Here is a 27,179-nt window from a genome sequence, read left to right as displayed (position 1 = left end):
GGAGGCGGGGCGGATTATGTGAGTGGCCGGAACGCGGCTGCCTCGCCGTTTTCGTCGCCGCCGCGTCTTGTAAACAGATCCGGGCCTCCACGTGACTGCCTGAAGTACCTGTGCAAAGCACTGTATTGACTTGTATTGTCCTCGGCAGGCAGGAGGAGGAGCCGCCGCTGCCTGGCTCATGACAACAAAGCCGAGAGAGAGGGAGAGGAGCGCGGGCCGCAGGCGGCTAAGGCGGCGGCCGTTGTAGCGACTGACGCTTCCCTCGCGCCTTAGCCTATCCGGTCCCCCTTTCCTGTCGCATCCCACCCGGCCCCGCCAGGAGCGCATCCTTCCTTTTTACTCCGTCTCTCCCGCTCGCTAAAATGGCTGATGCTGGGCAGTAACTGAGTCCCCCTGTGCAACGGCGACTGCGATTGAGAAAGAGCTCCCGTCCGGCGCGACAGCCGTGACAGAGGAAAGGACGGCGGCAGCGGCGGCACCATGAGCACCTTCGCCTTGGAGGAGACGCTGGAGGCGGACTGGGTGGCTGTGAGGCCTCACGCCTTTCATGAGCGGGAGAAGCACAAGTTCGTCTTCATTGTGGCCTGGAATGAGATCGAGGGCAAGTTCGCCATCACCTGCCACAACCGGACAGCGCAGAGGCAGCGCAGCGGCTCTCGGGAGCTCCGCCGTCGGGGTGGCGGCAGCAGCAGTCCCGGGGGAGCAGAACAGCGAGCAGCTTCCACCTCCACCAAGGCGGCCGGCAGTCCCACAATGCGCAGGAGCCCGGCCTGGAGCGCCGCCGAGCTTAGCCAAGCCAGGAACTCGCCGGTGTCGCCTGTTCGGGCCGAGTCGCTGCCAAGGAGCCCCGGAGGCCGAGTGACTGAGACAGTGCAGAGGAGCCCGGCCAGGGCGAGGAGCAGTCAGGCCCGGAGGCCTCCGCCTGCTCCGAAGGCGCCCCTCAGCCCCGCGGCCTGCGTGGCCGAGGATATCGAGGTACTAGAGTTGGGAAAGGACGAGCCGGCGGGCGGCACCGCTTTCCTGTTGCCGTCCCCGCTCTCCGGGCCTCAAGCCGCCGAGACGCCCTCGGTGGCCTCTTCAGAGCAAGAGCCCTCGTCTGGGGAGGAGTGTAGCTGGGCCGGCCTCTTCTCCTTCCAGGATCTGCGGGCCGTGCATCAGCAGCTGTGCTCGGTGAATTCCGAGTTGGAGCCCTGCTTACCGGTTCTTCCCGAAGAACCGTCGGGCATGTGGACGGTACTGTTCGGGGCACCGGAGCTATCCGAGCAGGAGATGGATGCTCTGTGCTACCAGCTGCAGGTTTACCTGGGCCACTGCCTCGACACCTGCGGGTGGAAGATTCTCTCCCAGGTCCTCTTCACCGAAACGGACGACCCGGAGGAGTACTACGAGAGCCTGAGTGAACTGCGGCAGAAGGGCTATGAGGAGGTGTTGCAGCGAGCCCGCAAGCGCATCCAGGAGGTGAGGGAGGCCCCAGAGCTGATAAAAGATAAACCCTTTACCGTGCTGGTAGTCGTCATCCCCTCAGCACAACACTAACATCCCGATAGTGTGCATGCTTACTTGGAAGTAAGTTCTAGTGAGTTCAATGTGACTTACTCTCAAGATAAGTTTTCATAGAAGTTCAGCCTCAGTTACTGCAGTCTTTATGCCCAAATTATATTTTGTGAAGTAAAATATTTTAATATTTTCTTTAGAGAAAATAAATCTTAGTGGTTATTCAAACCATTTTCTTTTTAATTGCAAATATTTCCAAGTAAACATTTTCCAGATACGGAGCCCCTTTATATGTCAGTATTTCCAAACCTACCATTATTGAGACTCTATTGGAACTTGAACAATCAGTGCAAAAGAAAAGTGACTGGATTTATTCAAGCTTGATCTAATGCTGGGTATACTTGCTAGGTGCAGTGTTAGGCACTCTGTAATAGTAGGAGGTGGCCTGTGGTAAAATTAGTGTATTAGTGTCAGATGCTGACATCAAAAGAGATACTTAGGTCAATATCCTTTCTCTAACAAGTTGGCTCATTGTTTATGGTTAGTCACAGATAATAGCAAATGAAGAGGTATATGGGTGTCACAGATATCTGTTTACACTACGAATTGAATTTATATCTTTTCTCATGTATTAGAAGAAATCCTGACTTTTCTGAAGCTAATGAGAATAGTAATTTGTGACTCTTGTAGGGTGTACCAGCATTGTAAGTTTTGGGGCTGAGAGCCAAAGTACTATCCAAATCATATTTCCCAAGTAGTTGTTTGTTCATCATGTGCCTAATATTTATCTTTGCAGCAGAAATGAATAAACTACAGGCTCTATCAAGAGCATGTTTAGCCTGAATTGATGTCATTCCTTGAGCTATTGACTACTTTAGAGTTCTGCTGATTATCTGTTTTTATTGTGTAAAGGCATTGGTAGGAAATGCTAATAAGACTTTTTTTGGAAGGTGGAATAGAATTGTTAAAATACAAGAAAATCCATCATTGCCATTTGTTTTTATATGTGTGATTTAGTGTAGGTTACATTCAGTATCAAATTGAAGTTTTTACATATTTTTAACCTGGCAACTAGTACCAACACAGTAAAAGTCTATGAGATCAGTCAGATTTCCTCAACAGAATCTCTGTATATCCGTGTGTGTGTGTGTGTGTGTGTGTGTGTGTGTGTGTGGGGGGGGGGGGGGGGGGGGGGCTTGAACTGGGTGGTCAGTTTTTTTTTTACCCCTTTTTCCTTACTGCCTTCTCTATTTTCTCTAGTACAAGAAGTGGGAGATGAACGTATTTTTCACTTTTTTTGTTTGGCAATCATGCACAACTGTAGAGATTAAAGAATGGTTTTTGTCACAGATACGATTTTTTGGTATGATTGAATGTTCTATATCACTTCTTTCACAGCTGGGAATATCCCTGATGTCTGGTTGCTCGGATGTCTAAAACATGATACAGGCACCTAGGAAATAGACATTTTTGAAGGTCCTGATGACAAATGAGCAAGACGTATTCTTGCATCCTTAGGAAAATATCAGTTGTTGTGAAGCAGTTTTGAAGTATACAATGCATAGAAAAAGAAAAATACACAGGCACAGGACAAATAAGATGCTAAGAACCTAAAGTAAAAAGGTAATAAAATCAACTGTAGCCCTCTCAACAACTGAACAACCTCCTCAAATGGAGCAAAGTAATTTACATTGTAGACATAATCCAACTGATGGGAATAGTGTTTCATTGCAACGTGCCGCCTCTCATCCTATGGCAACTGAATTAATGAATTACTTTTCAATAAAGGTCAATTCATATCTGATGTTATTATCTCTGTTAATACACCCTATGTAAACTGACCTCTCTTTAATTAAAAGGTGTTTTAAATTTAAGAAAGAACACTTACAGAGCTTCTTTCTTCACTCTGGTTCTCAGGTTTCTACTTTCTTTACTTGCTCGACAGTGACTTTATCTGAAACAAGTAGCTCATGTCTCATTTGGCTAAGCTGTTCCATGATAATAGAGGAACAGATGACAGCCATTTAATATTAATGCATAATCCTGATGCAGTGGTTTTCCACATTTCAGGCTGGGACTTGGTTCTTTTCCTGAAATGCAAGCCTACCATTCCTATGTGCATCAAGTATGTTTTAGTTTTGCCATCTATACCTGAAATCTGGTAAAGGGTAGAGAAACAGGGTAGAGAAACAGAAGAAGATACTGTATTCTAGAAATTTACTGAAAACCGTACTAGAACTTTCAAGAAAAAGTGGTCTCAAAGAGAACTGTATAAAATAACATGGTTCTAAAATGGGATATCTTTTATTAGTATAAAGTAAATGAAGTTTTATTTCTTACACTTAAGTTCCTCCTAATTGACAAATTCTGCTGTATGATTCAACTTTTTTGAATGAGGAATGGCAAGCTAGACAAGTTCCCTTTTCAGTTATTGTTTTAGGTATTAATACTCAGGTTTTTTTCTTATTGATAAATGTATGATCTAGTTGAACTCTGATCATCCAATACTTGTTCTGATCTGTACAGATTCTTTCTAAAAATTTGCAGTAACTTAGAGTGATAGTGCACTAGAATTCAAATCACAAGGAAAATTGTGGACAAAAGGAACATGAGAACTCTGTACATATCAATTTGATGTTTCTGAAAATAGCAATCTGGTCTAAATTAATGAGCATCCTGCTTGCTTCTGCATGGAAAAGCTTTAATTCTAAATGCCCTTAAGTACATAAATAAATTTCTATGCCACCCAGAGAATCTGTTCTTTTTAATGGGTGGTATAGAAATTAAATAATAAATATTTCAAAATTATGAAACTGGAACAATACAGGAACAGTACTAAAATAGATGATTCCTCCCCTCATCTTGTTCTTTAAATTATTGCTATGTAGACTTTGGCTTTTCCATTGCATTTGTAGATTTCCCTATGGATGCCAGTTTTCTGACCTTGTTCAGGTTTTCTTAAGAATGCATCTATGTACTGCCAGTTAGTATTTTAATTCTCTTAAAATCAAGTTTAAATACTTTTAGCTACATGTGAAAGAAGTTGGCTATAAGGAATTTTCTGCTTTTTAACATGCAGATTGATGTACAAATAATCTACAATGCCAGAGTTGGATTTTAAGATGCTAATGACAATTTGGTTGGATTATACTCATGGCTAACCCAGTGTAGTGCCCCCAAACTGGGTATGCCACAGAAAAAGAAAGGTACTGCATTGCTGCAGATGGTCCTGTGAACTTGGTTTTGATGTGTCAGTCCCACTGGTACCAGCATACATTCTGATAGTGTGGTTTAACTGTGTATAAAGCAGAGTTGGAAGATAATAGGAAAGACATATAAGCAAAAGTTTATTTCACCATTTCTGCATAGTCGCTTAAGGTACTGTATGCTGATGCTTATTGGGAAAATATTTCTGTTGATTCAGGTATTCTATATTAATGTTGTGCTTCAGAGGTTCTGGAACTGTAGGTTAATGGGAGTGCTGGCTTCCTTTCCTTAATTTCTGTTCTTTTAAGGAACGTAGAGCTTTTACTTATTGACTGTTGTCAAAATAATGGGGCAGTATTGTACGTAAAATATCCTCTTCATGTATTAGTCAATGTCTGTCTATGTACGATTCACACATAGTTTACACCAATTTGGCCATCCTACATTCGCCTCTACAGAGAACTTCAGATGTTCATGTATGTTATTTGCACAAGAGTAGCAAAAAGACTGCATAGAGTTCAACACATTCTGTTTATATGTACCCTTAAATTAGTGGCTGTTTGCAAGACAACTAAAAAAAGAGTCCTCTCTTTCCAACTTCACTTGTGGTTGCAGTCTTACAGTTTCTCTCCAATTAGACTAGAGACCAGTTACAACAAGCAAGAAAAGTTGTGAAAAAATTTACAAGTGGGATTTTGGTGAAAAACTACTCATTTTGTGAGGAACGCTATGAGATCTCTGGGGTCTTCAAATTACAGTAAAGTCAGAATGCCTTGGTAAGGGACTAGGACCATGCTTTGTGTTTTGCATGCAGAATGTCCTTGCTATTTTCCTTGGCATGTCTGGGTTAAAAATAGTAATAATAATTTGACAGAAGGGTTTGGGAAGTCCCTTGCTTAAAACCAGTTGAGCAGCTACCTGCAATACTAGACAATACTGGGCTAGATGATCTGACTCAGAAGGACAGCCTTAGTTTGTGATTCATAGTTTTGGATAAAATAATAATGCCTTGTTGCAAAAAAGGATAAGATGTTATTGATCTTTGTGCACAGGAGAAGTATAGAATGCCTCAAAGATCCTGAACCTCATGCTGCTATATGGTAACCACTTATAAATTTTACCCAGGGAAGGTTTTTAGAACTCTTAAGATTGCCTGTGGTAATCTAGTGTATGCTCCAAGGTAATTCATAGATGTTACCCTTAACAGTAGTTATGATGACTAAATGGAACCACATTGTTCGGAAAGGATAAACCTCTAATTATCACATCCTAGGCAAAATACAACAGAGATAGTTATTGTCATTGTACCTCATTGAGCTTCACAGAGTTGTTTGGTTAGCTTTTGATGAATGAATGTACTGGATTACAGGGGCATTGGTCTGATACACCAATTTTGTTTTTTTGGTGTCCTTGCAAAATAACCTTCATGTTTTGAATTAACTGACATCCTTCTTATGGATTTTTATGGGGGTCGATTTCAGAAGCTTATTCTTGTTTACTAGTTTACTAGTTTACTAGTTACTACTTTTTAAGTTAAATAATTCTCTTCCTATAAAATGCAAATTGCTTCAAGGTATTCGTAGTATATAATTACATTTTTTCAGTCTCCTTTTCACTGTGATGAACACCACTAACTCTTTTTAAACCTTTCCATAATTCACCATTCTGCTGGTTGCAACTGCTAGTGGTTCCCCCATATGATTATATGGTTGGATTCCAGCTGAAATCCTTGGCCCGGCTTTTGCTCTTCACCATCACAGACTGTTTGTGCCCCCTCCTTTTGCTCTGGCTCAGGCAACACTATTGGTGTAAAGGAGGAACAGTGGATGCCACTGCCTATTTGATCATTTTTTCTTTTGGGAAAACAAGCAGATGGCAGTGATGAGGAGGACATAGAGGTGACTGCAGCGCTGATAAAAAGTTAGGCTCACTGAAGAAGGAAACCCTACTAAGGATATCATGCACAAGGGCTTGCTAAAACTTAGAGCTGGCACTGGTCACACTGTTTCTGCCTCCATAGCACTAGAATCTTTCATCATGTGTATGTATGTGCTTGTGGAAACTTAGATGGTGCCCTATACTATCTCAAAAGCCTAGTGGTGGTCATGTTCTTGGTTTAGAAATAGACCAGGAAGCTAGGGATTGATGTTCATACATCATTAATAGATATCTCTTTAGTATTTGTGACTTCCCACATCTTCATAGAGAAAAGTGTCTTATTTTGTTAAAAAAAATGAAACCATTTCAAAAATCTTCCCAAGACATACAATAAAATATTGAATATAAGTGAAGTATGAACCATGGGCATTGTGGCAGTGCATTTACATATGTTAACTATGTAAATCATATTTCTGAATTATTCAAGTTTATTACTGCAAGCATATTTAAAGAATTGGGCATCCATTATTTTCATATGTTGTTATTAAACCCTGATAAACTTATTAAAAACTCATTTAGAGTCTTGAAAAAAGAGGCAAAAAGTGGCAGTTGTAACTTTCTTTAGTACATACGTATCTTCAGCAAATAACAGTGCAGTATTTCTCTCCTAACCTTTATTAAACTTGATCAGATGCTGTTGCAAAATATGTATCGTTCTTAAAATGAGTAGGGGTTTCCCTGCTTCTTCTGAAAAAAAGTCCAGATACAGGCTGCAAAGGAAAACATGCTATTTGTGTGTTTTATGAATAATAATATACTTTAGACGTGTAGTATTTTATTATTTACTGCCTCCAGAAGGAAAAAAGGGAAGGAAAGTTCCTTTTTTCTTAAAACAATACAAGCTTTCATGTTTAATTTAGATGCATCATAAGATATTAGATAAGGCATCATTTGCTGCTTCTCACCTGGCATTTTATGAAATGTTTTGGAGATATAAATTTTTCCATTTGGAGCAAACTTATTCATAAAGGGTATTGAAACCAACTTGAGGTAGTGAAATTAATCTGTTGTGTGGGTGTAGAGAGATAGGAGTGCTCCTCGACCCAGAGCTATCGTTGGAAGCTCAAGTGACAGCGGTGGCGAGGAGCGCTTTCCTTCAGCTTTGGCTGTTCCATCAGCTGCGTCCCTACCTGGAGAACGACTGCCTGGCAACAGTGACACATGCATTGGTCACTTCTTGATTAGACTTCTGTAATGCACTCTACGTGGGGATGCCCTTGAAGACGGTCTGGATACTTCAATTGGTGCAAAATAGAGCTGCCAGGCTGCTGACGGGGACTGGCCGTTGTTCTCATATAACCTCAGTCCTCCGTCAGCTCCACTGGCTCCCCATTGAAGTCCGGGCCCAATTTAAGGTGCTGGTTATCACCTACAAAGCCCTGAACGGCTTAGGCCCTGGTTACCTAAAGGAGCGCCTGCGTCCATATATGCCCTCCCACCCCCTGAGATTGGCGGCAGAGGCCCTTCTCCAGGAACCCTTCATAAAGAATATTGGGAGGGTAAGTACTTGGAGGAGGGCTTTCTCTGCGGTGGCACCCAACTTATGGAATGCACTTCCCAGAGAGGTCTGCCTGGTGCCGTCCTTATTTGATTTTCGGCGCCAGGCCAAGACCTTTTTATTTAAACGCTATTTTAACTGTTAATGGTTTATTTGTTGATTTTAAATTGACCAGGCTGTATCCACTATTTTATGTATTTTAATTATTTGATGGTGATGATGATGATGATGATTGTATTTTATGTGGGATTTTATGATTGTAAGCTGCCCCAAGGCTCATGCGATGGGGCGGCATATAAGTTGTTTAAATAAAATAAAATAGGGTAGACTTATAATTCTGCTGTTTAAAAAAAATCCAAAAAATCAAGAAAAAGTCTCTTTCAAAGGTTTTCTTGAAATCTTTCAAGGGAGAAGATTTATAACTTAGTAAGGCTACTTGTAATATTAATGTACTGCTTATGCTTATGAAGCAAACATACTATGCCTATGTTTCAAGCCTTGAGTGAAGGATCAAGTACTTTATTAGGGAGAAATTGAATGGAACATCTCTTTTGACAGATGAATAATGTAACAGAGGTTCCCCCAACCACATTCATTGTCACCTTGTTTGTGATTGTGTCTGGTGAACTTTACTGCCTTTTCAATTGTGCTGAGGTTGAGGTGTTTCTTTGTTCTAACTTGGTCTAATATATTGGCCATTTTGAAGTTGGGAGAATGGAAAAAGTGAGCTTTATGAATCTCTGTGTGTATCTATAATAGAACAAAACTTGAAAATGATTAGTTGTTTGCCAAGGATTTAGTTGTAAATGTTAATTCTACAGTACTTGTGTTTACTGATAGGACACAATTTACAGATCTTGTGGATGAAATGAGCAGCCTCATGGTTTAGCCTGCCTACTAAACCTTGGCTCTTCTTGGCCAAGCTAATTCCAAGAGGTTTGATCACAGTACTACAGATATGTATAATAATTTATGTTTGTCATTCTCTATTCAGTAGTTTACAGCTTGTTAGTATACCTCTTAAAGAGTGATATGGAACTTATAAAGCCACTTGGAAATGGGGACAGCTCATCTCCAAGATCCAGTATGGTAGCTAGAATGTTGAACAGACCAGTGACACTCAAGCCCAGATCCTGTTCCGCTACAAAACTTACTGGTAATTTTGGGTGATCTTGGGTCACCTGTCAGCCTAACTTACCTGGTATGGTTGTTGTAAACATAAAACATAGGTATTGTATACACTGGCCTGAACTATTTAGAGGACAAGTGGGTATAAATAAATAACTATACTAAGGTTTTGGAGTTTTTCCAGCTGTGCCATCTCAGGTGCTTTTTAAAACTCAGTACTCTGTAGAACTGAACACAGTACTTCAAATGTGGTCTTAACTAGTATAGAGTAAAGCAGCTGCAATGTTCTTTCGTAAGCCTGGGATATGATATTCATATAGCTCAAATAGACAGATCGGCCTAGCTTGTGCCATAAACTCATATCCTGATGCTCAAACCATGGTTTGGTTGTTACAGCCATGGTCAATATAGATCTTTCTCAACTGTGTGACCATTGCAGATTTGGCAGGTATACTGTATTTTATTTGATTCTCTGAAGGTCCACATTGCCTAAATGAGTCAAGCTGATTAGTTAGTAACTTGACATTTTACTAGTCTTGCGTTCCTCATATTATCAAACACAAATGCAGTGGTACTTATTAAATAGATATTAATTTCCTGTACATATTATGAAGGCTGTTGTTTCAAATCTCAGGGCCAGAGATATTGAAGGTTTCTGGTACATGATTTGCATAAAATAACACGGAAAATGTCTTTTCCATAACTGGGGCAACATATTGGTTCCTCCATCTATTTCAGTAAGTTTGTCGATCTGCTCCAGAGCAATATTTTTAACTTTTGAGGTTTAATGACTGCATTTTTTCATGAGTACTTATTTAATTAAATTAATAATGACTCAAGAGTAGTGGTGCCATGTTGTCACAAGACAATGGGGGCAGACAATTGTCATATTAAATGAAAACACATGCAGGTCTGGCAAGTTTGCTTAGCGTGCTATAGAGAGGCTTTCTTTGTCTTTCTTTTCCTTTCAGTCTGATATCACATCTTACAATAGGTTATAATCTTGCCAGTCATCAAACTGCTTTACTCAGTGGGAATACCTGTGGTACTTGGATTGTGCACAGAACAGGCTTTTGCCTTATCCTTACAACCCGCCCCTCCCCAAACTCAACTGAATTACACAAGTAGCTTGTCATGAGATTTAGGGTGTATATTCTTGGGGGGAGAACACAAAAGAAAAGCTATGCATATCAACAGTTCAGGCCGTTTCCTCAAATATGACCCTAATCTTGGCATTTTTCTGAAGAAAAAATAGTAAGTATAAGAAAGAATCATATTTTATCTCTAGAATATACACACATGTACACCTTTCAGTTGAATGTTTTGCTTGGAGCCAATTGACCACAATTGTTTAAAAAAGGGATTCGCTATAGCATTTATGAAAGATCTGTACATTATATGCAAATTTTTGTAAAATTGATAAAATGTAGACATGATCAAGAACTTTAGCTATTGGGCATTATAAAAATGAAATAGTTAAATGAAATTATCATTGTTTTTGTTTTTACTATTCATACCCTACTTTACCTTGTTCAAATTCTATTTTGAATAAACTTTGTTTTGTTTTCAAATTCTGTAGTAGGTAGATAAAAACAGGATTAATGATCAAGATTTCGAATTGAAATATGGCAAACCCCCCCATATCTGCTGTTTCAGTTATCACAGTTTCCCTTGACTGCAGACCAAAAAAATTAAATAGACAATTCCAGTAATACAGTAAACATTCATAATTTAAATTGTGCACCATTGTGAGTAATGTGGTGAACTCTTGTGCAACTTATCCACACTGTACATGCTACCTAGCTATTAGTGACTTACTATCTATCTCAGTTGAGGGTGAGTACAGTACAATAAATATTTGAGAAAGAGAAAGACAAGATTCACATATTTTTTATTATACGACTTTATTAATAGTTATTGTTTTTAATGTCTTTTAGTGCCCAATGTATAAATTAAGCTTTATCATAGGTAAGTACAGCATGTACAGTATATATTGTTTGCTACTCCCAAAGTTTCAGGCATCTGCAGGGGCCCTTAGAACCTATCCCCTGTGAATACAGGGTATTACTGTATACTAAAAAAACAACAACCGCCACCACCCAACAGGCACAAGCTAAGTTAATTCAGAGATATAGTTGCAATGGAATATCATAAATACCAAATAGACAAAAAGGTTAAAAGTCCTTAAAATATTTTAACCATTGAAACAATGGGCAAATAAAAAAGTTTCTTTTCTGGTGCAGAAAAGAGTGAAAAGGACACAAGGTGAACCGCCAGTCACGGAAGCTCCACAAAAAAGGCCCTTCACCTCATAAGCCACTCTTAATTTCCTTCAGAGGCAGCTCTTGAAGAACTTCAGCTGATGATATTAGGGTCTGGCTAGGCACATATGGGATCCTACACATTTAGACAGAAAATCAGACAGAAAATTAGACAGAAAATTAGACAGAAAAATTCCTACATTATACTTAGATCTAAATGTGTTCAAGATTATACTAAAGTTAAATTGTGGGCGGGTGGGTAGGTGATTTCAAATTGATTCATTTTTTATTATTTATGTTTTATTTATTCGGTATGGACAGTTAAACTATCTAACCAACTGTGTACTATTCAGGATTTTAAAAACTAATTTGCTTTATTCAGTATTAATTGAATCAGCTGTTTAAAAGGTAAGACCAAGGGGAACAAACATAAAGAACTGTTATCTGTTGTTTGAGCAGGGTTTAGACATACTTCACATTTAACGTCTATCACAAAAGCTTTTTCTTTCATAGACCATAAACATTGTTTTAAACAAATCTGTTGAAGGTTTGCCTATACCAATTCTCTAAATTCAGCTGCCCATGCACATTCTTGGGAATAAATTCTGCTATTTACTTTTCATATTTTACATTAAAATAATTTTCAGAAGGATCTAAATCAGGAAGGGTAATGATGATTAATATAAATAATCAAAGATTAGCATAACATAGATAATTAGAATGCTTAAATGATAGCAAATCAGTATTAATAGTAACAGTGTAAGTATTTACACAGAGCTGGAGAGCTATTATGGTGTTAGGTGCCAGATTGTATCCTAGAACAGTCATGGAAACTAGATGGTGTGAGGGGACAGGTAGCACCACCTGACATCATCTGAGTCCCTTTCCCTTATTATCTTACAAGGGAAACTGCTTTTATTATATATCAGTGATTAGAAAGCAGTGGGGCCTTTCACATGGTATTTATCACCAATCAGATATAACAACAGAGTTTCTGTGGCTGCAACTAACAAATGCAACTTAGTGTGATGGGAAAAAGGGTGTGACTGTCCTGAGATGCTATGTGAGCTATAATGGGGATTCCAATAGGCCAGAGGTTCCCTATCCCTGCAGTAACACCATGTACTTAGTGCATATGTGACAGAAAGCTGGAGACCAAAGGTTTTCTAAGCCCCTTTGCTTTATTCGTGTTACATTTATTCAAAAACATGGGATGGGGTTTAGTTAGGCATGGGGAATCTCTGACTTGCCAAAGCTGTCTGTCTGAGCTACAGAAACCTTAGCTCCTTCTGCATCCAGAGAAAGCCCACACACATCAAACCTGAGATGGAGTGTTTTGCTCTGCCTAGGCTTTCCCTGAGTAGGGAAAGCCAAGGTGGAGTAGAGCCAAGTTCCTTTTGCTCTTTTGTCAGAAGGCAACAGAAGAGCAAAGGAGACAGAGCCATTCAGCTTCTTTCCTTCTTCATGTTCCCTGTGTGGAGAACATGAGAGTGGAGCTGCCTCAGTTCCCTTTTCTATTGGAAGGTGATGAAGGAATAAAGAGGACCGAGCTGCCTTGGCTTCACTCCTCCTCAGTAGTGATGGACATTCCAGTGTGGGGAGTGCAAGGGAGGGTAAAGCCAGCACTTCAGTGAGTTTTGCTCTGCCTGGGGTTTTTCTGGCTAGCAGGAACAAAACAGGCTCTGTCTGAAGTCCTGCCCTCTAATGTTATCTAGCTTGCAGTGTGGTCTGGGGGGAGCAGGAACAAACACACTTCGAAACAGTTTCCTTACCCATTGATTAAGTTATGTCAGTATCATTAACTGTAGTATTAGAATGACTTTCTAGTTACAAGTATATACCTCGGCTCATGAATGCCTTGGTTCACGAACAAATTGGGTCACAAACAAACATTTCTGAAAAATTTTGACTTGGGTCGCGAACACCGCTTTGGATGGTGACCAAGATTGCAGCCATCTCCCCCCCACCCCCCGAGTGGGGAGATGGCCACGATCGCATTGCTTTCGTGCAGGGAAGGTGTGCGTGATTAGAGGCACATTGCTGCAGGAAAGATGGGAGCAGCAAAGCAGAGCCACGGGGGAGATGGCCGAGATTCCGCCTGTCTTTCCTGCAGGAGTGCACCTCTGATCAGGCACACCTTCCCTGCACGAACGGAACTGCGATCACAGCCATCTCTCCCTCCCCCAGAGCGCTGTTTGCACCCATCTCTTCCTCCCCCAGTGCACCCGCGATCATGCCCGTTTCCCCCCCCCACCCCCCTGTGTACCGGGATGATGGGCGCGTGCAGGGATGACGGGCGGGTGCAGGGATGACAGGCGGAATCTCGGTCGTGCTGGGGTGGGGGGGAGATGGCCGCGCTTGTGCTTGGGGTTGGAGGGGGAGTTGGCTGCGGTCTTTGTTGCTGTCACTTTGCTTCACATTTTTCTCATTTAAAAAATGGTTACAGAACAGATTAACCTTATTTACATTGAACCTTATGGGGAAATTTAACTTGGCTCAATTTGGGTCATGATCAGAGTCCTGGAACGGATTAAGTTCATGAGCCAAGGTACCACCGTATTGTATTTCATGGTGATAACAGGAAAGTTTGATTATGTTTTAATATATTATTTTCCTTCACTTTTTACATAGCTCCTGGAAAAGCACAAAAATACAGAAAGCATGGTAGAGCTGCTTGAATTATATCAAATGGAAGATGAAGCCTATGGTAGTCTTGCTGAAGCCACCACAGAACTCTATCAGTACTTACTGCAGCCATTCCGAGATATGAGAGAACTTGCAATGCTTAGAAGACAACAAATTAAGGTACAAAACTAACAATATAAATATTAAAGATAATATTTTAGTATTTCGTGTTATTTTTACCTCTTTTGAAAGTTGTTACAGTTTTTTTCTGCCTCTCTTTGTTTAATATAGATTATGACCTCTTGCCTAATGTTTTCTTCATCTCATCAGCCTTCCTTTCCCATAGATTTCTCAAGAACAAATCCTGCAAGGTGAATCTAATTTCATTTTTTTGACTGGGGTAACCTCCCAAATGGACTGTGGGAATGCTGTGAACATTATCTAGACTGTAGCAAAGCTTTTGGCAAAGTTACCCATGACATCTTGATTACTAAACTAGCAGAAAGTGGCCTAGATAGTTTAGTGCAACTAATTGGCTACAAAATCAGATTCCAGGAGTGCTCATCAATGTTGCATTCTGAGACTGGGGAAAGTTGACAAGGGAGGTGTCACAGGGTTCCATCCTGGGATCAGTCTTTTTATTAATGATTTGGATGATGAAGTAGAAGGAAAGATGATTAATTTGCAGATGACACAAAGCTGGGTGGAATAGAAAATTCCCTGAAAGACAGGGTGATCTCAGTAGGTTAGAACACAGGGCAGAGAGCAGCAGAATGAAATTCAGTAGGGACAAATACCAAGTCCTCCGCTTAAGAACAAGAAATTAGATGCACTGCTACAAGTTGAGGAAAACTTGGCTCAGCAATACTGCAAATAGGAAAGATCTTGGGGTTGTCAGCACAATCTAAAAATGAGCCAACAATGTGATGTAGCTGCAAAAACAGCAAATGCTATTTTGAGCTGCATTAACAAAAGCATCACTTCCAAAACACATGAAGTACTAGTTCTACTATACTCAGCACTAGTTAGACCTCACCTGGAGTACTGTGACCAGTTCTGGGCACCTAAGTTTTTAAAAGATGCAGAAAAAACTAGAAAGGGTACAGAGGAGAGCAACAAGGATGATTCAGGGACTGGAGGCAAAGCCCTATGAGGAAAGCTTGAGAGAACTGTGCATGTTCAGCCTTGAGAAGAGAAGACTGAAGGGAGATATGATAGCACTCTACAAGTACCTGAAAGGCTGTCACAAAGAGGAAGGACAAGATCTCTTCTTGTTCATTCCAGAGTGCAGGGCATGGAATAATAGACTTAACTTGAAGGAAACCAGATTTAGACTAGACACCAGGAAGAACTCCCTGACTGTTAGAGCAGTATGATATTGGAACCTATTACCTGTGGAAGTTGTGAGCTCCCCTCGATGGAAACCTTCAAAAAGCATTTGGACTGTCCTCTGAATGGGATGGTGCAACTTAGGGTCCTGCAATAGCAGGGGGTTGGACCTGATGGCTTCTGGCCCCTTCCAACTCTACTGTCCTATCATTCTTTTGCACATGCAGAATGGTGGAGACATAGGGCACAGACAGGATCATGGCCATAGCAGTATGTAGGGCAGGGGTCTCAAACTCAACTTACTTGGGGGCCGCTGGAAGTAGAGGCTGGGTGAACTGGGCCACATCAAGTATTCCACCACCGCGATGGTGGTGGGCCGCTCATTCGGAGGCCGGCCCGGGCACTGCTGGTGCTTTGAAGGCTGCAGGACCCCTCCCCCATGCCCCGCCCATCCCAGCAATTGGCCCGCGGGCCGCGAGTTTGAGACCCCTGATGTAGGGTTTTTTAGGCCTTCTTCAGGAGATCTGCAATATTTCTGCAATATCAGCTCTGCACAACAATCCTTATATCCTTTAACCAGAAACTTGTTCTGAAGATAAACAATGAAAACCTACCACATTTGCTTGCACTGATTTTACATGCTTTTCTGTTTGCTTATGAATTGCGGCAAGGGGTTTAGAGAATTTGGAATTTCTGTTCTATATGTCTGTTATTTACTGATGAATCTAAATTTTTCTGTTCTATTAAAATATCTGGAATGGGTTACAGTAAAATTTGTCCCAGTTCAAATGATAAAATGCACAGAGAATTATATAGACAACATAGTCATACTAGTTGAGCATTTAAAGAGCCAATAACATTCAGGTCAAAATAATAATAATAATAATAATAATAATAATAATAATAATAATAATAATAATGCAATAGGAAGACTTTAAGTGGTCTCTGACAATCACTTGAACAGTAGTTTTTTTCCTGCTATTTTTCCTTTATACAAGACTCCATGTAAGCAAGGAGAGACTAAGGAGGTAATGGTCAGACCCCTCCTGGGGGGGGGGGGAAATCAAATTTAGAACCTTCAGGCTATAATAGTGTTCACTATGCTTAACCCTCCATTTTCCAGCCTTTCTAGTGGTCTTCGAAGATAATTATTATCTGGATCTATTTCAGTCTAGGTTTAACTCTGATTTTGGGAACTGAAACAGCTGGGGTTGCCCTGGTGGATGACATATATTACGAACTTGATGTGGTAGTGCAACCCTGTTAGTACTTCTGGACCTCTCAGTGGGTTCTGATGCAGAGAACTAAGATAACCTCCTGGCTTGCCTGACTAGGTTTCATTGGCAGCTGGTGTCCGTGGCAGCTGATTGGGTGCAATTGTTTCCATTGAATTTGTTACCTCATTTCCCTTTCAAGGTTTCAGCACATGTAAGTTGGTCTAGGCCATTTGTGCCGCCATGGAGATTTTGTGGACTATACTGTCCCCTTCTGCTTTTGCTGGTGATTTGCTGGTACACAAGGAATATCCACTTTCTTTTGAAGCAGATTCATGACAGTAAGGTGCAACATGGGATTTACTTCTGTGTAAAATGCACAAGATGGTAAAAAAACCTTAGGAGGAATTGTAATTGCAATAAGAGTTTGAGTCTGTTTTCAGCATCATGCTACAGTACTCCTTTGCACTCAAATTTGGTGCAGAAACATATCACATAAAAAAGCAAAAGCTAATAGAAAAGCAAAACAGAAAAGCAACTACACAAGGGGAAATTGAGGTACATTTATTGTAAGATCCTACCTGTTGAGTAGAATGAGTGACTGTGTGCATGCATGTGCTTGTATAAAATAGAGTAATGGTGGTATGGTCCACTCAGTATAATAGAGAAAAAGCTGTGCTTCTAACAGCACTACCCCTTTGCACAAGGAAAAACAGAGCACATGATCATAAGGTGGAGATTGGATTTGATCCCAGCAACACATTAAAGCATTCATTTGTACTCACATTTCTTTGGTATAGCAACAGCATATTGGAAACCAAGACAAGCAAATTCTCAAGGAGTGCAAAGCATCCAAAATCTGATTCTTTAACAAGCTTATTTATTTATTTAAAATATTTATATGCCATCCTAATAGCAAAAAAGCCTCAGGACGGCTTACAATGTAATAGCATAAATAAAATTCCTGAACCACACTGGTTGCAATTAAAAACATAGAAAAAACAATATTAAACTTATTAAAATACCACTGGAATAAAACCTGGCGCCGAAAAATAAATAACAACGGAGCCAGGCAGACCTCTCTGGGGAGTGCATTCCATAGGCGGGATGACACCGCAGAGAAAGCCCTCCTTCTGGGTACTTTGCCTCCTAATGTCTTTCACGGAGGGTTCCCGGAGGAGGGCCTCTACTGCCTATCTCAAGGGGCGGGAGGGCAAATATGGAAGAAGGTGTTCCTTCAGGTATCCAGTCCCAAGCCGTTTAGGGCTTTATAGGTAATAACCAGCACCTTGAATTGAGTGCGGACTTCAATGGGAAGCCAGTGAAGCTGGTAGAGGACTGGGGTTATGTGAGAATAATGCCCAGTCCCCGTCAGCAACCTGGCTGCTCTGTTTCGCTCCATCTGAAGTATCCAGTATATAGAAGTCTTCTAAATAAATAAACCCCACATAGAACGTGTTACAGAAATCCAACCGGGAAGTAACCAATGCATGTGTCACTGTCGTTAGGCAGTCTTCCTCCAGGTACAGGTGCAGCTGATAGATTAGCCGAAGCTGAAGGAAAGTGCTCCTCGCCACCGCAGTCACTTGAGCTATCAAAGACAGCTCAGGGTCGAGGAGCACTCCCAAGCTGCGGACCCTGTCCTTTAGAGGGAATGCAACCCCATCCAGGACAAGGTCCAGGCCACCTACCCAGGAGCTCAGTCCATCCACCAACAGGACTTCCGTCTTGTCTGGATTAAGTTTCAGTTTATTGGCCCTCATCCAGCCCATTACTTCGGCCAGGCACCAGTTCAGTACAGCCACTGCCTCACCTGGATCAGTTGAAAAAGAGAGGTAGAGCTGGGTGTCATCAGCATCCTGATGATTCTGCAGCCCAAACCTCCTGATGACCTCTCCCAGCGGTTTCATGTAGATACTGAATAGCAAGGGGGACAAAATGGAGCCCTGCGGTAGTCTGTGGCATAGCTGCCATGGCGCAGAGCCAGAGTCCCCCAGCACCACCTTCTGGAATCGGCCGTCGAGGTAGGAGCGGAACCACTGCCAAGCAGTGCCTCCTACTCCCAGTCCTGCTAGCCTATCCAGAAGGATACCATGGTCAGTGGTATCGAAAGCCACTGAGAGGTCCAGGAGGACCAACAGGGACGCACTCTCCCTGTCTCTCTCCCTGCACAGGTCATCATACAGGGCGACCAAGGCAGATTGTGTTCCCCCCTACAGAATGTTACCCACAGTGGAGGTATCTGCAGGAGAGGTGAAAATAGGTCCCAGGCCTCCTATAGGTAATTCCTGATCTAATCCCAACAAGGACTCAAGTGGCCAAATTTTGCACAAGTGGTTATTTCCAAAGACAGCCCAACATAATGCTCATTAGAGCAACCAGTTTAGATGCTATTAGGGCAAATAATTGTGGCCAGGACCACTGCTCTAAAAAAGCGGCATAGCTTAACAGAATTTAGTAATGGTCATTCTTGGCTAATACCCCCACTTGTGTTTCCACAAACAGTGATGAATCAGACTGATTTCCAAGCTGTAGTTGTGGTTCGTCAGGGGAAGTGTAACCCTGTATACCAGTTGAATCCTTCTGTCCAGATCAGGAGAGTTTCCCATTCAAAATACTTATGTTTTGTCTGGATTAAGCTTCAGTTTGTTCTTCCCCATTCCTAAAACAGTCCCCAAGCAAATATTCAGCAACTCCACAGCCTACTTGGAATTAGTAGGTAAAAAAATATGACCAGAACTTTGTTTCATCAGCGTACTAGTGATATAGCAGCCCAAACCTCAGGACTACTTCCCCCAGCTGTTTCATGTAGATGTTAAATAGCATGGGGAAAAAGACAGCTTTGCGGTGGTCCACAGGTTAAAGGTTGTGGAGCAGAGCAGACATTTCCTATAACTTTCTTCTGAGACCAACCAGAAAGGTTGGACTAGAACCACAGCAACAGTGTGCTTCTACAAACCCAGCAAATTTGGGCACATGGGGTGGAGTCTCACTTGCCTCCCATTTTAACCCCACCACAAACAGCCACAAACCAAAAAAAAGTAGTATGGGAAGTCTTTATCAGCACGGTACACATACCACATATCCTAATTCTTATACTAGTTGGGCTGTTAGCCCTGCCTGCTAGTCAACTGCAAAATACAATGAGTAAATGAATGCATGTGAAGAGAAATAGAGCACAAGGTTGGCTAGCTCACCAAATATTTGCTAGTCAATGTCTGTTGCTCTTACCCTCCATTCTTTGGCTTGCATATCCATAGAGGAAATAGCCGCATCTGTGTACTGCATTCCTCTGAGCTTCAAGGGTATGTAATGTAGCAGCACTGAAAGTGCAGAAATGAGACTTTGGGTAGTTCGGTGCAACTTTTATTTGTTTGCTTATTTGCAATTGAGACAGGAACTAATATTGGATGTCTATGTCTGCAAGTGTGGTGGCTATAAGGTGGCACCAGCTATCACTTCAACCAGTGAAACAGCAGCCAGAAGTACTAGAAATGTTTCCTTTCTCTTCTTTTCTTTGCTATATTTTCTAGTATTTATTTTGGATTTACTTATTTAGCCATTTTCTCCTTTAGTCTCTTTTTGTCGCTTGGGCTATTTTTAAAACAGCATCTGTATCTTCTTGGCCATTTTTCTTTCTTTATAAAAATCTGATTGTGAGTGCTTTTCTTGGACTATTGTTTCTTCTTCCTCAAAAGTGTCTTAATTGCCTTTCTCTTGTTGGCTTTTGGTTGTTGCTATTTTAAAATCTGTTCTGGTTGCTTGTATAAGTTTTTTCCCTTTTAAAAACCTACTTATTGCTTGATCCAACAGTAGTATTTCTTTACCTTTAAAAAATCTGTTTGTGGAGCGGCTTTTAGATGCTGTGAGAACTTGCTGCCTGTGCTTACTTCTAAGCAATCTGGTCCTTCTGAGTAGACCATAAGCTGGATTTTTTTACAGTCATCCCTCCATATTCATGGGGTGAGGGGTGCAGGCTCCCCGCAAAAGTGCAAAACCTGCAAATATTTCTAGCCCACCCCACCCCACACTTAATTCTGTTGATGATATGCATACTGGATTGCTCCTCCCTTCCTCCTCTCTCTCTCTTTCTCTTTGTGTGTGCATGCATGTATGTTTCTTCATGTCCACTGGTGTAGCTACAGCAAGTGCTTCATGAATTTCCCTCTCTTTTTTCTTGATATACCAACATATAAAGTAAATCATGTATAAGATGTGATTGATATTTTGGGCTGCTTTATGGTGTCTTGTCACCTTATACACCAATATATATGGTTATGACGACCCTTGAAATAAAAAATACCAAAGCAAAAATTGGGGGTCATCTTAAACACCAATATATACAGCAATAACATGTGGAACAAACAACCTGGAAGTATGTTTCAGAAAAATACCCATATATATTGGCTTATAAGATGAAGGCACAGAACTCAAAAAAAAAAAAAAATCCCATTAAAGTATTGATGGCAAACTTGTAAATAATCAAACCAGCCGTAAGTTGAGGTTTGACTGCAATATTTTGTTTCTTGCTGTTACTTATCAGCACACCTAAAGAACAATGCTTGTGTGTTAGTGGGTTGGGAGACGTCTAGAGCGTATGTGGAGGAAATCACGAGATGAATCTGACCAAACACGTCTACGAGCTCATTATCAAGCCTATGCTGTGGTGGTGAGGGCGGCGAAGAAGAAATTCTTCTCCACTTCCATTGCCTCCTCACAGTGCCGTCCAGCAGAGCGATGCATGGGCTGATACATCCTGGCCCTAAGAAAGATCCTGTACCACCTTTGATGGCCTGCTGTGACAACTTTGCCCAGCACTTCAAGGAGAAAATTGCTCAGATTCGTCACAAGCTGGACTCCACAAGTGATTCAGATTCTTTAGGGGAGGTGCCAGTGACTCCATATGGTCAGGTATTATTGGATGAATTTTAGTTATTGCGGCCTGATGATGTGGACAAGGTGCTTGAACAAGTACGTCCCAGCACCTGCTTACCTGACCCTTTCCCGTCGTGGCTGCTGACCAAAGCCCAATTCAAGGTGTTGGTTATGACCTATAAAGCCCTTAATGGCTTGGGTCCTGGTTACCTGAAGGAGTGCTTATGTCCATATATGCCTGCCCACCCCTTGAGATCAGCGGGAGAGGCCCTTCTCTGGGAACCCTCCTTGAAGGAAATTAGGAGGGTAATTACTCGGAGAGGTCCGCCTGGCGCTGTCGTTATTTGTTTTTCGGTGCCAGGCGAAGACCTTTTTATTCAAACATCATTTTAATTGTTAATATTATTTATTAATTTTATTCTTTGGCCAGGGTGACTTAAATTTTACTGTTATACTGCTAAATTATATTGTTTTATATTACGTTATTTATTATTGTGAGCTGCCCTGAGGCTTCGGCGAATGGGGTAGCATAGAAGCCCTCTGACTGACTGACTGACTGACTAAATAAATAAATATTTGTATTATGTTTTGTTTTATTTTTCTTATTTATGTAAGCCAGCCTGGGGCTATGCGAAAGGATGACATACAAATACTCTGAATGAATGAATGAATGAATGAATGAATGAATGAATGAATGAATTTAAGAACGCTGGACTGGGACACTGGAGATCTGGGTTCTCATTTCCACTTGGTCATGAAGCTTACTGGGTTACTGTGCCAGTTGCTGACCTCTCAGCAAATTCTTCCTCACAGGGTTGTTCTTGTGAGAATATAATGGTGAAGAGGAGAATCTTGTTAGCTGTGTTAAGTTCTTTGCAAGAGGAATGAATACTTTGGGATATAAAAGTAATATAATACTAGAACCCAGGGTCATCCAGTAAATAGTGGGAGATTCAGGACAGACAGAATCTCTTTGTAATTCCATAGTTTACTATTTCATGCAGCTCATAGTTGAAAGATTAGGAAGGTGGCTACCCGGAGGAGGGCCTTCTCTGTGGTGGTGCCCAACTGTGGAACACGCTCCCCAGAGAGGTTTGCCTGGCGCCAATACTTTTTTCCTTTTGGCGCCAGGTAAAAACCTCCCCCCCCACACACACACTATTTTAATTGCTACTTTATCTTAATATGTGGTTTTTATATTTATTATTGGATTCTGTGTTACTTTTATTTTTTATCTTATTGCTGTTAGGGGCAGTATACAAAGGTTTTTAATAAATAAATAGTAAACTAAAGCAGAATTAGGCAAAATCATGGCAGATAAGACAAACAGTGGCTACTGGTTGTTATAGCTATATATTACCTCCAGTATTAGAAGCAGTATGCTTCTATATCCCAGTTCTTGGGAAACATGAGAGGAACATTTTGCAGTCAAATCCTAAATGTAGGATTCCCATAAGCATCTGTCCTGCTGCTGTTCTTTTTGAACAAAGGCTGTCGTTCTAGGATCATGTAACAGTTACCAGAATCCATTTTAGATGTTGTATTTTAATTTTCATTGCAGTTCTGGCAAGCACTTTGCATGTCAATGACAAGTCCTATAAACAGTACTAAGATATTTCCATGATCTTGTCAAGCAGCCAACCAAATTTTGTATAATAGGAATTGGACATTCTTCTGGCAGATCTCCAAATATAACAATTCTAAAGACAAAAGGTAACAGACAAGTTACATCTTTGGTGTATTTTTGGCACTACTTTTTCCAGAAGATTACAGTTAAAAATCTAGACCCTGTCCCAACATGTTACTAAAGGTCTAAGGATAGGTAAATACTGCTTATAATTGTGTATCGGATATAAAATGTATGTTGCCAAGTTACTTCCCTAATTTGACATTTTATGTCTGTTCAAATAGAGGGAGAGATGCCTACACATGACCTTAATATAAATATGAATATCATACTGTCTGTATTAATATAATTTTGTGCTTGTGAGATTTTGTTTGGGAAAGCATCCTGAGGAGAAAGAGTTAAGCACCTGCTTCTCATAGGCTGGTCTGTTTGGCAGAAGGGCAGGGGGAGTTGCATGTAACACCTGACTTTGTGATTTTTGGCCTCAGAATGTCTTTTTCTAGATTATGAGTTTCTCCTTCAAAACAAAACTAACATACATGGGAGGTTTTACTGTCTAATAAGTCAGAAGTTGAATTGTTCCCCCTTTCAAATTTTGTTCTCGAAGCTTAACTTCTTATCCTATTACTTGCTTTTCTATACATTCAGTTGATGAAAATGAGGCACTCATGAGCAAGCATGCTTGCATTGGGCATGGAGCCCAGATTAGCAGAGAGATCCACAATTACAGGAGGGGTACAGAAAGCCTGATTGTCAAAAAGCCTGGGGCAAGAAAGTCTTTGATCTTGGCAAGCAAGTATGCTGTGGCAGGGAGGCTGCATTACAACAGTTAAACTAGACTGTCAGAATGATCTGAAGTAGTTTGGGGAGAGAGTTTTTTTTTCTCCAGTTCTGAGTGGTATCAAAAAGACTTTCTTACTTTACCACTTCCTTCCCTTTCTGAGTTTTCTACAGATCTGATTAGTGAGCAGAGGGGTGGGGGAGACTACCTACACTCCTTTTAAACTTTTTCTAATGTGTTCAGTATTGTGTTCTAGTTTCTTTCCCTTCCTTGTACAAGGCTTTCTCCTGCATGTGGTCAGCTTTGCTTCCCTATTGCAGCAGTGTCCTGTTCATGTGTCCTTCTGCAGCTGTGTCTAGCTCAGTCCGGAGGCAATCTATGTGGAAAATTCATTTGACAAAATATGAAGACAAGCAGAGATCAGCAGCACAGGTTTATTGGTCAGGAAGGACAGTCCAAAAGCAAGTTCTGAGGCAGAGCAAATGCCAAGAACACAGGCAAACAGTCGAAAAAGCACAATCCAAAGAACAGGTTTTATGAGGAGTCCAGGGATCAGTTGAATAAGTGTTAAGTCCAAAGAAGAAATGAAGTGAAGAAAACTAGCTTGCAGAATATTAGAGGCTGAAAAGAATTGTTGTTTTAGCTACCAGTAGGTTGTAACTAGAAGTTTATATAGCTACGTTTCCCAGCTCATATCCAGATATAACTGGAAGTCCTAGTTTCAGAGGCTGCTTACTCCTGAGGAGGGAGTTACAGTGACTTTTAAATTCTTGCACAGACCTTTGTTCTCAAGGAGCCTGGTTAGCATAGTCCAGGAGCTTAGTCTGTGAACAGGTAAGATGAATGAGAGAATTTTGAATCTTATGAATCCATGGACACAACAGGCCCTGAGAATTACCTGTTTTGGATCCTATCCCTGGAGGAAATATTGCCAGCAGTAATTCTACATTTGCAGAACTTCCTGTGGTTGTACTGCTCAGCAGCTGGGGTAGAAGCTCCATCCTACTGGTGTGGTCCCTCATTGCTGGTGGAGCAACACTATTTTATTATCCCTCAGATAACCTTCAACAGGGGATTTTATTGTTCTGCCCAAGGCCTTTTATTGTCACTGGATAAAAGTCCTTTTTTCATACCTGGCCCAGGTTCAAAATGCTGTAGTGCTACTTCAGATTTGCAGCTAGAAAAATCATTTCAAAACAATCATAGCCTCACTTTCAATGGTATTTCACTAAAAGTTCAGCCCTGGTTAAAAACAAAATAAGAACATTCCAGAAACTAGAACATCAGATAGTACCCCCCTTTTTCCTCATTCTTGTTTTTCCTCTTTGTAGTTCCATACTGTTCAGGAAAGCCTACTGTCATCTAGCCCTTCTTCTGTAGTGCTCATTTTTCAGTCTCATACTTGTTACCTGCCCATGTTTTGCAGGTTGCTGTTTGTTTGAAAGAACCTTTCTTGCTAAATGAAGAGCTTTGCATAATACATATTATTATATTTATTCAACTTGACTTGTACTTTAGATAAAACATTTAAAGAAAATTTCTTTTGCACTTTAAACAGCTTAGCATGTTTTCATTTGATGGGTCTATAGTAGTTTCATTTATTTCCAGATTTCCATAGAGAACGATTACTTAGGACCCCGAAGAATTGAGAGTCTACAAAAAGAAGATGCAGACTGGCAACGGAAGGCCCACATGGCTGTACTTTCAATACAAGACCTTACTGTGAAATATTTTGAAATAACAGCAAAAGCACAGAAAGGTAATACACTTTTCTTGTTTAACATGTTCTAATAAAGGCTTTTGTCTGTTACTGAACTGCTAGAGACTTCACTGCAGATATATAAGGAAAGGGGCTTCTGGATGAAGATATAAGTATTTACAGTTGTTCAGTTTTATAAATTTTATGTGAAAAGTTTTACATTATTAGTTCCCAACAAAACTATCATGTGAATGGAGGCATTTCTATTATGCATACAAGGAATTTTGTTTGGCTACTGAGTTTGTGATATTCAGCTCTTGAAACCCAGGCCTCATAGTTATGGTTTGCTTCAAATTTATTCCATTACTAGTTAAATGAATACACTAATTGTAATTAAGAGGTTGTTGGTCCTGGTTTGTTAACCCTTTTAGAAAATGAGGAATCTGCATATTTATACTGTAAACACTTGAGAAACATGAAGGGTAGCATATTTCATCCCTGTGAGGGAAGGGCCTCGCATAGGACTGAATGGAGCCTTCTCTTCCTGCCTTCCCCTGCCTCAGTCTAATCCTCAGGGGGCATGTGAAATGGTATTCTGACTAGCACTCAGAATTGGAGGACTGATCTCAGATGTTCATCTTTTGTCTTTCCCCTCTCAAGGACATGGCCTGCAAATTACTGAACTCTTTCCCAAACTTTTAAGTATGCAGATTTCACATTAAAAGAAGATACAACATTTGGTTGTTCCGAAAAAGCACAAAATGGTTTGCTTGAGATTGAAAAGTGGTTATTTATAAAGTAGAAAGTCATGCCTAAGAATGGTGTTGGAGTTAATGTTCAAATGTCTTGATCAGAGAGGAGCTGGCTTGCATTTTAATGTGTTTCAAATTCACAATTCCCGTACTTACACATATGATGAAATTATACGACAGTATTTACACTTGCCCTAATTATGCAGTGCAGCTTACAAAAACAAAAAATGTATTATAATAAGAACTCTATACAATGGTTTCTGTGTTAGGGGAAAGTGTGAAAATCCTCATCATATTAGGAGAAATTGTTTGCAAAATAAATAAATTTTCTCAGTGGATTCAAAAATGCATATGTTATAAGGAATGCATACAAATATACTTACAGGTGTGGTACAAACTTCTAAAAAATCAAGAAAAAGGATGGAAAATACCTAATGTAGAAATAATAAGAAAGTGATTAGAATTGGATTTGTACAGATTTATCCATCCCTTGTATTGATGCTGCCAGTACTGCTGCTGGCCTCCAACAAAGTAAAGGAGATTGTGACAGACTTGTATGATAATATGTGCAGTGTTGTTCTACTGAGTTGCACTTTGTCCTGTGGTTTAATTATGTTATAGAATTATGCACTGAAAGAACAGGCCATATATAGGATGTATGTATGATGTATGTAAGTATCTTTGCTGTTTTCAAAACAAAATACGTTATCTGAAAATACTTCCTGATGCTTTTTCATGTATCAAATAGGAA

General features: G+C 40.7%; 1 protein-coding gene across 4 annotated transcripts in view; it reads left to right on the top strand.

Annotated features, from left to right (window-relative positions):
* Window positions 1-384: 384 nt before the first annotated feature.
* The window catches only part of JMY (junction mediating and regulatory protein, p53 cofactor), a 65,470-nt gene continuing 38,675 nt past the window's right edge, over window positions 385-27,179 (top strand). For all 4 annotated transcript variants that reach the window (XR_006416302.1, XM_044446463.1, XM_044446464.1 and 1 more), the window contains exons 1-3: window positions 385-1,458; window positions 14,158-14,331; window positions 25,586-25,736. Coding sequence is in view for 3 of the 4 variants with exons in the window: in XM_044446463.1 (XP_044302398.1) it covers window positions 481-1,458; window positions 14,158-14,331; window positions 25,586-25,736 (1,303 nt within the window). In the remaining variant the exon portion in view is untranslated. The remainder of the gene's footprint in view (window positions 1,459-14,157; window positions 14,332-25,585; window positions 25,737-27,179) is intronic.

This window comes from Varanus komodoensis, unplaced genomic scaffold, assembly GCF_004798865.1.
Source record: "Varanus komodoensis strain SLA01 unplaced genomic scaffold, ASM479886v1 scaffold5, whole genome shotgun sequence".
NCBI classification, from domain to species: domain Eukaryota; kingdom Metazoa; phylum Chordata; class Lepidosauria; order Squamata; family Varanidae; genus Varanus; species Varanus komodoensis.
The sequence above is the reverse complement of the archived record's forward strand: the minus strand, read 5'-3'. Positions and strand labels throughout refer to the sequence as shown.